Below are 11999 nucleotides of genomic sequence, written 5' to 3'. Positions count from 1 at the left end.
TAGCCTTGAGCTGAAGAGCTGAGGGACAGCGCCCAGGCCCAGAGTTCAGGCCCCACAACCCGACAAAAAAAAAAAAAGCTTATAAACCTTCTTAGACATTCCCTCACACTACGTACATGCTTCAAAAAACCTAGAATTCACATCAATGTTAATGAAATAACTTAACAAGCACTTAGGGCTCACAGCTGATACCCTCTCCAGGAGTAGGAAAACCATACCCAAAGCTCACTAGTAGTGCCAAAGCTGTGTTGGGCCAAGCCACTGTCCATCTGTGATGGTTTTCACAGCACAACAGAGAAGCATGTGGCCAAGAACATATACCACTTCTTTCTGTACTTTTACAAAATCAAACCTGTGTGTTTGTCTGGTAGTAGTATGGGTTAAACCCAAGGTCTTCTGCCACTTGGGTCACATTTACAGACTTTCTGGCTTTATTGTGTTTGAGCGAGGGTCTGACTAACTGTCCAGGCCAGCCTTGAACTTGAGATTTTCCTGCTTCTACTACAAGTAGCTGGGATTATAGGTATATATATACTACTACATCCAGCCAGATCTAGTACCAACCATATTTTCATTTTGAGTCTGGTCGTGGGCCTGAACTCTGAGCCTGGGCGCTGTCCCTCAGCTCTTCAGCTCAAGGCTAGTGCTCTACCACTTGAGCCACAGCGCCACTTCCGGCTTTTTTTTTTTTTTGCTTATGGGTGCTGAGGAATCGAACCCAGGGCCTCAAGCATGCAAGGCAAGCGCTTTACCACTGAGCCACCTTCCCAGCCCCAACCAACCATATTTTCAATAAAAGCAAAGATAATAAAAGTACCAGTGGTATTCACTTATACAGCATGTTGAAAATGAACTATGTACTGTACAGGTAGGGACGGGAGGGAAAACTGGAAGAGGGAAGGAAAAGGTAACCCTGTCAAAAAGATTTTTTAAAAATGTTCTCATCTGGCTTACGTAACTGTAACCCCCTGCTTATCACCTTTACAATAACAATTTAAAAAAAAAAAAATTAGGCTGGGAATGTGGCTCAGTGGTAGAGTGCTTGCCTAGCATGCACGAAGCCCTGAGTTCTATTCCCCAATACTACATACACAGAAAGAGCCAGAAGTGGTGCTGTGGCTCAAGTGGTGGAGTGCTAGCCTTGAGTAAAAGAAGCTTAGGGACAATGCCCAGGCCCTGAGTTCAAGCCCCAAGACTTGCAAAAATAAATAAACTAATGAAATTAGTTGCCTATCATAAAGACTGGACGTGAGAGCTAACACTGTTCAAGCTATATTCTAAACAACTTTTCTTTCACTTCAAAAACATTTCCAGGAATAAAGAGCTCCTAGAATTATCACAATTCAGGTAATAGTATGAGTCAGCTTTAAAATAAAGTTATTACCTCAATTCGTGGTTTCTTTGCTTCTGCTAAAACTTCATCTGAAGCTCGTTTGACTTAAAAAAAAAAAAAGGAAAGTAAATAAATGCATAGAGTTTTGGAATGGGATTTTGAACACGGAAAATAAGGATGTGACAAGTGTACCTTGAGTGGATCTCTGAAGACCTATTTCCAGGGGGGCACTTCTGTCTATACTTGCCGACGTTGCTGAAAATGTTAAAAGATTCACATGAACAGGTCAGTATTTGAACAAGTGCAGGGATTTCCCTATGTAAAAGTAAGTTTTAGCGGGATTTCCCTATGTAAAAGTAAGTTTTAGCCAGGCTAACACCTGTAATCCTACTCAGGAGGCTGAGATCTGAAGATCACAGTTTGAAGCCAGTCTAGGCAGGAAAGTCCATGAGACTCTTATCTCCAATTAAAAAACTGGAAGCAGCACTGTGACTCAGATGGTAGAGCACTAGCAAGGACAGCACCCATGCCTAGAATTCAAGCCCTAAGACCAACAAAAAAATAAATAAAATTTAAAAAGTAAAAAAGTAGGGCTGGAAAGGTGGCTCAGTGGTAGAGCACTTGCCTTGCATGCACGAGGCCCTGGGTTCGATTCCTTATCACCACATAAGCAAAAAGGAAAAAAGCCATTAGTGGCGCTGTGGCTCAAGTAGTAGAGCGCTAGCCTTGAGCTGAAGACCTAAGGGACAGCGCCCAGGCCCAGAGCTCAGGCCCCAAGACCGGACCCTCCCCCCCCCACCCCCCAAAAAAAAGTAGGCTGGGAAGGTGGTTCAGTGGTAGAGTGCTTGCCTTGCAGGCATGAGGCCCTGGGTTCAATTCCTCAGCACCACATAAGCAGAAAAAGCTGGAAGTGGCGCTGTGGCTCAAGTGGTAGAGGGCTAGCCTTGAGCTGAGGGACAGTGCTCAAGTCCAGAGTTCAGGCCCCATGACCCATAACAACAAAAAAAAGTTAAAAAGTATTTGTTCAAAAGATTAATCTGGATTACAAAGTCTGTAAGAGAACATATTATTTTTTAACAATATGACTGAAATTAACTGGTGATTTTAAAGAATATATAACACACTTAAAGAAGCAAATCAATAATAAATATGTACATAAGCTGGGTGCCGGTGGCTCACGCCTGTAATCCTAGCTACTCAGGAGGGTGAGATCTGAGGATCGAGGTTCAAAGCCAGCCCAGGCAGTAAAGTCCATGAGACTCTTATCTACAATAAACCTCTAGAAAACCGGAAGTGGTGTTGTGACTCAAGCGGTAGAGCAGTCGCCTTGAGCTGAAGAGCTGAGGGATATGGCCCAAGCCCAGAGTTCAAAACCCACGACCGACAAAAAAATAAATAAAATAAATAAATATGTACATATTAAGTTAACATTCATATTAAACATGCAATTTTTGGTTATTCATACTCAGCAGAAAACTTTAAATTATCTTTTCTATTTACTTATTTATTTAGTGCCTGTCCTGGGGCTTGAACTCAGGTTGTAGGGACTGTCCCTGAGCTTTTTTGCAGAGATTAGTGCTCTACCACTTGAGCCTCAGCTCCACTTCCATTTTTTTTGTAGTTTAGTGAAGATAAGAGGTCCACATGCTGGGAAGGTGGCTCAGTGGTAGAGTGCTTACCTTGCATGCTTGAGGCCCTGGGTTCGAATCCTCAGCACCACATAAGCAGAAAAAGCCCGAAGGAAGGGGCACTGTGGCTCAAGTGGTAGAGCGCTAGCCTTGAGCTGAAGAGCTGAGGGACAGCGCCCAGGCCCAGAGTTCAGGCCCCATGACCAATCAAAAAAAAAAAAAAAAGTTCCACAGACTTTCCTACTCAGGCTAGCTTTGAATCGCAATTCTTAGATCTCAACCTTCTGAGTGGCTAGGATTACAGGTGTGAATCACTGGTGCCTGGCTCATATTACTTTTTGAATAGCTCAATATATTATACAAAAATCTACACCAAGATAAAAAAGGCTGCACTTATTCCATCTACCTTTTCCTACCACCAATGTAACATGCAACCAATGTGACAGTATCAATTATGCATATTTTTTCTAGAGTTCCCTCTTGTAGATACAAGAAATACAAATAAGCCGGGCATTGGTGGCACCTGTAATCCTACCTACTTAGGAGACTGAGATCTGAAGATCGCAGTTCAAAGTCAGTCCGGGCAGGAAAGTCCGTGAGACTCTTATCTCTAATTAATCACCAGAAAACCAGATGTGGTTCTGTGGCTTAAGTGGTAGAGCTCTAGCCTTGAGCTGAAGAACTGAGGGACAGTGCCCTGGCCCAGAATTCAAGACCCATGACTAACCAAAAAAAAAAAAAGAAAAGAAAAGAAAGAAATTTTAGAATTAAAAAAGAAGAAGGGGCTGGGAAGGTGGCTCAGTGGTAGAGCGCTTGCCTTGCATGCATGCGGCCCTGGGTTCGATTCCTCAGCACCACATAAACAAAAAGAAAAAAGCCAGAAATGGCGCTGTGGCTCAAGTGGTAGAGCGCTAGCCTTGAGCTGAAGAGCTGAGGGACAGTGCCCAGGCCCAGAGTTCAGGCCCACGACTGGACCGGGGGGGGGGGGGGAGGAGAAGTAGAAACTTCCAAACTCAAGATAGTAGGCACAGAAATCATCAAAATATACTGAGGTGGGTAACAAGTAGGAAGAGAAAAAACAATCAAAATATACTGAGGCAGGCACAGAGTCTGGTGGCCCAAATGCCAAATGAAGTAATGTTTTCAAAAGAGGAAGTCACCAACAGCACCTAATGCCAATCAGGTCAAGGAAGGAAGAGAAATCAAGGAAGGATATATCAATTCTGAAGTCACTTGGCCTTGTAAAGGATTTTAGTAGTATGGTGGGAAAAGCCAGACAGGAATGGCTTCCAGAAAGAAATGACAGGCCAAGTGCTGGTGGCTCACACCTGTAATCCTAGCTACTCAGCAGTGTGAGATCTGAGGATTGCAGTTCAAAGCCAGCCAGGGCAGAAAAGTCTGGAGAGACACTTATCTCCAATTAATCACCAGAAAACCCAGAAGTGGTACTGTGGCTCCAAGTGGTAGAGTGCTAGCCTTGAGCAAAAGAGCTCAGGGACAGTACCATGAGTTCAAACCCCACAACTGATGGAAGGAAGGGAGGGAGGGAGGGAAGTTCCAGAAATGGCAGTGCATGTTTGTAGTTCCAGTTACTGGGAATTGATGAATGGTTTATGGTTTGAACCCAATCCAGGCAAAAAATTAGCAAAGACTCTTATTCTCAACAAGCCAAACCTAGAAGAACATACCTTCAGACATAGCTTGCAGGAGAGAGGTACAGATATGGAAGGGTAGGTAATAGTCTAAAGTGAGTCCCATGCAACAACGTAAAACCTTACCTGAGAAACAACTCAAAAGCAGAAAGGGGCCAGGATTGGGGGAAGGTGACTCAAGTGGTACCTGCCTAGCAAACACAAGGTCCCAAGTTCAAACCCCAATATCAGAGAAAAACAAAAAGAGTGGGAGCAATTGAAATACTACTCACATGCTTCACCATTGAGATACCCAAGGAGATCTTTTCGGTCAGGTCTTCTAACCACAGGGATATTTTCAGTCTGCAGCCAAAATTTGAAATGAATTATTAAAAAAAAAAAACTATATGAAACCAGTCAAAAAATGTTAGACTGAAAACTTTTAAATAATGAAAGATTTAAAAATCCTAGACTAAAACTAAAAAACATTTTAAATAAGTTTATTTTTCATAAAGTTTTGAAATTCTAGTAAGATATAAAAGACAATTATTCAAAAAGAAGCAATGACTATCCCTGTTCAAGGTATGAACCCAGTCCTTTTCTGTTTCACTTATTCTAAGTATTTATTCTCTAACTACACTCATGATAGTATGTGCCTGAAATGAGCACCTTAGTTCCTACTGTCTCAGTTCATGAAGTACATTTTAGTATTTTCTCATACAAAAAACCAGACTTCAAGATATTCAACTTGAACTCTTCCAAACAAACAAAATTAGTCACTAAAACTAAGCTTGATGGCTGGGAAGGTGGCTCAGTGGGAGAGCGCTTGCCTTGCATGCCTGAGGCCCTGGGATCGATTCCTCAGCACCACATAAGCAAAAAGAACAAAGCCGGAAGTGGCGCTGTGGCTCAAGTGGTAGAGCGCTAGCCTTGAGCTGAAGAGCTGAGGGACAGTGGCCAGGCTCAGAGGTCAGGCCCCACGACCGGACAAAAAAAAAACTAAGCTTGACAATGATAGATTCATCTTGTTTTGGTATGAAATAAAGCATAAAAGATTATACAGGAAAATACTAATGGTGGTAGTCATTTACCTTCTATATCAAATAGTTTTTTATTTTTTATGACAGTCCTAGGGCTTGAACTCAAAGCTAGCAATCTACTGAAGCCACAGCTCTACTTCCAACTATTTTTTGGTGATTAATTGGAGAGAAAGAGCTTTACAGACTTTTCTGCCTGGGCTGGCTTTGAACTGTGATCCTTAAATCTCTGCCTCCTAAGGATAACAGGCATGAGCTACTAGTGACCGACATCACATAATTTTTTGTTTTGGGTGCCAGCCCTGAAGGCTGAAGTAAGGGCCTGGGTGCTGTCCCTTAAGAGTTTTTGCTCAAGGGCTGGGAAGGTGGCTCAGTGGTAGAGCACTTGCCTTGCATGCATGAGGCCCTGGGTTCGATTCCTCAGCACCACATAAGCAAAAAGAAAAAAGCCAGAAGTGGCGTTGTGGCTCAAGTGGCAGAGTACTAGCCTTGAGCTGAAGAGCTGAGGGACAGCGCCCAGGCCCAGAGTTCAGGCCCCACGACCAGACCAAAAAAAATAAATAAATAAGAGTTTTTGTTCAAGGCTGTTGCTCTATCACTTGTGCCACAGCTTAAGTGGCTTTTGGGGACATTATTTGGAGATCAGAGTTTCCGAAGCTGGTTTCAAACCACAATCCTCACATCTCAGCCTTCTAAAGGGTAGTAGTGTAGAAGTGAGCCACTGGTGCCCAGCTTAATAATTCTTTTTATTTCTCAGTGTGAATAAATTCTGAAAGCAGAAGAGTTTTAAAAATTAAGCGTGAAAAGAATATATGCATCGTAGAAAACAGGGGTAATTTTCCTGTAATAATCTACATTAGCAATGTGCAAAAAAATGAGCAAAACGCTCACACTAAGCAGTCACTCTCACTATTTTGTTTTCTTTTTTTGGGAGGGGGTCCGGTCATGGGGCCTGAACTCTGGGCCTGGGCGCTGTCCCTCAGCCCTTCAGCTCAAGGCTAGCGCTCTACCACTTGAGCCACAGTGCTACTTCCGGCTTTTTTTTTCTGCTTATGTGGTGTTGAGGAATCGAACCCAGAACCTCATGCATGCAAGGCAACCACTCTACCACTGAGCCACCTTCCCAGCCCCACTCTCACAATTTTCTAAACAGCGTGCAATATAAACACAGCTGAAGTCCTTTGATATCTATGATGAATAAGAACCCCATGTTTCTGGGACAATTATCTCATAATGACACCAGACATCATACTGACTTGTTAAACTATTTCAACTATTTCATTACTTAGAAACTAATACCTAATCCCTTTTTTAAAAAATATCAATTTCATTTTCTCCCTGTAAATCTAAAAGCACATAAAGTTTTTCTTGCTTAAAAGTCCACATGGGCTGGGAAGGTGGCTCAGTGGTAGAGTGCTTGCCTTGCATGCATGAGGCCCTGGGTTTGATTCCTCAGCATCACATAAGCAGAAGAAAAAAAAAGTCCACATGGAGCAGGGCATGGGTGGCTCACTCCTATAATCCTAGCTACTCAGGAGGCTGAGATCTGAGGATGGTGGTTCAAAGCCATCTCGGGCAAGAAAAATCTTTGAAACTCTTATCTCCAATAAACCACTGGAAAACCACAAGTGGTGCTGTAGCTCAAGTGGTAGAGCGCTTGCCTTGAGCTGAAGAGCTGAGAGACAGCGCTCAGGCCCAGAGTTCAAGCCCCACAACAACAACAACAACAAAATGTCCACATGGAATGATAAATATTCAAATTAATTTCCTTGAAATTTCTGTTTCTAGTCTGACAATGCACTTCATCATTTAGCCATTATGTATATTACAGCCATAGGATAAAAATATTAAAAGTCTACTAACATGAAAATGGCAGTACAGCTGGGTACCAGTGGCTCACACTTGTTATCCTAGCTACTCTTAGGAGGCTGAGATCTGAGGATCCTGGTTCAAAGCCAGCCAGGGCAGAAAAGTTTGTCCACCAAAAGCCAGAAGTAGAGCTGTGGCTCAAGTGGTAGAGCACTGGCTTTGTGAGAGCCCCAGGACTGGCACAGAAAAGATTAAAAAAAAAAAAAAAAAAAGCCTGAGATTAGAGTTGCAGAATATCAAGACCCTTCCACAGACTTAATATATTTTTAAATACCTGTGTCTGTAAAACTTTCATTGGCATCAACATTACCAGTATTTTACACTGAAGAAATCCAATTAGTCAGGCACTGGTGGCTCACACCAGTGATCCTAGCTACTCAGGAAGCTGAGATCTGAGGATCGTGGTTCAAAGCCAGTCTGGGCAGGAAATTCCTTGAAACTCTTATCTCCAATAAACCACAAGAAAACCGGAAGTGGCGCTGTAGCTAAAGTGGTAGAGTGCTGGCCTTGAGCTGAAGAGTTCAGGAACAGCACTCTGGCCCAGAGTTCAAGCCCCACAACCGACCCCCCCCCCCAAAAAAAAAAGTTGTACCAATCACACAGTAGTCTAATTCTGACTCTCCAGAACTTTCCCAGACAGGAAACCAAAGGAAGGGAGTTATCCATGATGAAAACAATGCCTAGTTATCCAATAAGTAACTCATTAAGTTTGAAAATGAATTCTACTTACAGCTGCACGTCGAACATAAACTGGATGAGAAAGGTGCACATTATTAAGCAGAAATAAGATGGAGTCCAATGTGTAGTATTCTCTGGGCTGGCCTTCCTTCCCGGTCCTGCAATAATTAAGCCAAGATTTATTTTTATTTATTAGCACTTGAACTTAGGTCTTGGGCACTGTCACTGAATTTTTTGCTAAAATCTAGTGCTCTACCATTTGAACCTCAGCTTCACTTTCAGCTTTTTTGGTGCTTAATTGGAAATCAGAGACCCATGGAGTTTCCCACCCAGGCTGGCTTCAAACTGTGCTCCTCATATCTCAGCCTCCTGAATATCTTGGATAAGAGGCATGAGCCATTGGCACACAGAGAGGAAAGATTTTTATTCACAATTCACATTCAATTCTCAGGGCTTAATTGCACATATTCTCTTAGCTATACCCATTTAAGCAATCAGAGTATTTAACGTTTTTCTAAAAATACACATAAACTATAAAATTTAATAAGTGGGCTGTCAATAGGGGGAAAAAGAACACAAAGGAAGACAAAACAAAATAGAAACACCTTTTACGACTACTTAAAAGTAATTTTTTAATGCAAGAAATAGAGGAAGACCTGGCGGAAAAAGGGGTGACACTGTCCCCAAAAAAGAAATGTACTAATTACCTGACTTACGAAATGGTAACTCTTCTGTACAACACCTTAATAATAACAATAATGAGCCCAGTTGTTGGAAGTGGTGGAGGGCTAGCCTTGAGCAAAAGAGCTCAGGAACAACACTATCCCCCCCCCCCACCTGCCCCAAGGGAAGGGAAGGAGAAAGGAGAAGACAGACTACACTGAAGCAAAGGCACCAGTGACTGTAAATCCTAGGTAACTCAGGAGGCTGAAATCTGAGGATCAAGTTCAAAGCCAGCCCATGCTGAAAGTCTGTGAGACTCTCTCCAATTACCCATCAAAGAGCCAGAAGCAGTGCTGTGGCTCAAAGTGGTAGAGCACTAGCCTTAAGCACAGAGCTCAGGGACAGCACTCAGACCCTGAGTTCAAGCCCCATGACCCACAAAAAAAAATGATGATGATAATAATAAAATTGTATTAAAAGGCACAAGAAATAGGGGAAGCAAATAAACATACTCTAAAGTACTATTATATACTTCCTAGAATTAGTCCAAATTAGGCTCTGGACTTTGTCAATAGAGAAACTAACCTTTTACACACTGGAAAGCATGCTTATGAGAAAAGGACCAAACTGTTACTAGTGCAGCACTACGGCTTTTAAATAAAAGACTGCTGAACAACATGTCCTTAACAACACTGTTACAGGAAACACAAGGCCAGAGACTGTAAGCGTGGCCTGAGCCTGTAATCGCCACCCGGAGAGGCAAATAGAGGATCACCACCCAAGGCAATCCCCCAGGGAGAAACACGAGATACCATGCAAATATTAAGTAATGGAAAAGGGCTGAAGGTGTGTCTCAAATAGGAGTCCCTGTCTAGCAAGCTAAAGGCCTTGAATTCAAACCCATATCAACAAAAAATAAACATCAAGGTTGTCTTGGGGGAGCAAGCTTTGCATTGTAAATACATATACATGCATATATATATATATATATATATATACATATATATACATATATACATATATATACATATATATACACACACACACACATACACACACACATAAATATATCACCCAAGCCCGGCACTGGTGGCTCACGCCTGTAATCCTAGCTACTCAGGAGGCTGAGATCTGAGGATCCCGGTTCAAAGCCAGCCCGGGCGGGAGAGACCGTGAGACTCCTATCTCCAGTAAACCACCAGAAAACCGGAAGTGGTGCTGTAGCTCAAGTGGTAGACCGCTAGCCTTGAGCTGAAGAGCTGAGGGACAGCGCCCAGGCCCAGAGTTCAAGCCCCACGACCAACAAAAAAAAACAACAAAAACAATAAATATATCACCCAAGGTCCCTATCACCCTTCCTCCTACATCTATTCATCATAACTCAAATTTATTATGTGAGTTTATCTACATACAGCCCACTATAATGAACTCCATGTCTACTTTTCTGGCCTCTACCATCACTTTTCCTGAACGTCAATGTGCTTCAACCCACATATCATTTGCAAGAGTTTTGTTGTTGTTTTGGTTTCTTTTTTTGGTGCTAATACTAGGACTTAATTCAGGGCCCTTATCTTTTTGGCACAAGGCTAGTGCTGCACCACTTGAGCCACAGTTCCTTAAACATCTGTCAATTATTGTACAAATAATTTAACTAGGTTTTTTTCCTTATCATATAGACTGCAAAAAGGCATTTTTTGCGGGGGGGCAGGGGGGCGGGAGAGGGGTAAGAGGCAAAACCAGTCCCAAGGCTTTGAACTCAGGGCCTGCGCACTGTCCACAATGCCCCTTCTGGCTTTTTCTGTGTATGTGATACTGAGGAACAGAACCCAGGACTTCATGCATGCTAGACAAGCACTCTACCAGTAAAAAGCCACATTTCTAGTGCCCCCCCAAAGGTATTTTTAATGTTATACTACGTACGCACCCATGCACACGGGTGCACATGCCTACAGAAAATTAACTGTGTGATTCACTGTTGAGAAAGTTTGAAAATGGCTGAAGCATTCCTTGTTCACTGGCACCAATGAACTGTCAAACGTCCTGTCCAGCTCTTGTGCTTCTAGTGATACAGCTCTGTCCCCCTGGAAGACTAGTTCACCATCCCACTCACGGAATTTTTAGCTGGTGTGTGTGTGTATGTGCACGCGCGCATGCACTAGGAGGGGACAGGGTGGTTGAACTCAGGGCCTGGGCACTGTCCCTGAGCTTTCCTGCTCAAGGCTAGTGCTCTACCACCTGAGCCACAGCTCCCCTTCCAGCTTCTGGCTGGTTAATTGGAGATAAAAGTCGCACAGACTTTCTACCCAGGCTGGCGTGGAACTGTGATCCTCAGGTCTCAGCCTCCTGAGTGGCTGGGCTGACAGGCTTGAGCCCAGTTCTTCCTGGTTCTTTGCTGGTATTTGCTCCCCGGGTTAGGGTGCAAGCATCAAACACAGCGCCCCGCGCGGCCCAGATGTGCCCAGGCTGGAACTGGACGGCGTTTCACACCACAGTACCAGATTTCTCTCTTCTATTCAAGTTAGGGGTGCCGAGGATTCCTCTGTTTCTCAGGTTCAGCCACTTTACACCTTAATGACACTTTAACCAACTTTGAACACGCGTGTGCACGCACACACACCCATCGACTACGATCCCGTCTCTGCCATTTCCTTTAAAAGCATCAAACACAGGAAACTCAGCGTGTCATTTAATCAACATTTCATAAAGCAATCATCCGGGCAAAAGCGAGGGGGAAGGGGAGGGGGGACCCCCGAACCCCAAAACCCGCCCCCCCAGTTTTCCATGGACTGTCCAAAAAGCTCCTTCCATTCACCTCCCATTCCAACAAAATGGGGAGCCGAGCTTGGAACCGCATAAGCCCATGACAGCGACATCATGGGAGAGGTCCCCCACGGGTGACCCCCACGGGTGACCCGGCCCCACGTGTGGCCTGGCCCCCACGGGTGACCCCCCACGGGTGACCTGGCCCCTCCGCCACGGGTGCCCCGCCCCCCACGGGTGCCCGGGGCCGGCTTCAGCTCAGCGGCGCGGGATCCTCCGCCCCCCTCTCCCCACCTGCCTTCCAAAACCCGGCGGGAAAGTTCGCCGCAGCCCGCCGCCAACTTTCTCCGGAGGAGCCCCGGCCCGGCCGGCCCGGCGCCCGCGCGGCCCCTTGCTTAAC

The 11999-nt window shown here is 44.3% G+C and overlaps 1 protein-coding gene across 1 annotated transcript in view; it reads right to left on the bottom strand.

Annotated features, from left to right (window-relative positions):
* Positions 1-11999, bottom strand: part of Cdc73 (cell division cycle 73) — a 92192-nt gene that overhangs the window by 79169 nt on the left and 1024 nt on the right. The window contains exons 2-5 of the mRNA XM_013017291.1: positions 8229-8334; positions 4886-4955; positions 1526-1588; positions 1385-1437 (exon numbers count right to left, since the gene is read on the bottom strand). Of these exons, the coding sequence (XP_012872745.1) occupies positions 1385-1437; positions 1526-1588; positions 4886-4955; positions 8229-8334 (292 nt within the window). The remainder of the gene's footprint in view (positions 1-1384; positions 1438-1525; positions 1589-4885; positions 4956-8228; positions 8335-11999) is intronic.

Source organism: Dipodomys ordii, unplaced genomic scaffold (assembly GCF_000151885.1).
Source record: "Dipodomys ordii isolate 6190 unplaced genomic scaffold, Dord_2.0 Scaffold35, whole genome shotgun sequence".
NCBI classification, from domain to species: Eukaryota; Metazoa; Chordata; class Mammalia; order Rodentia; family Heteromyidae; genus Dipodomys; species Dipodomys ordii.
Note: the sequence above shows the minus strand (reverse complement) of the source record. Positions and strands in the feature narration are given on the sequence as shown.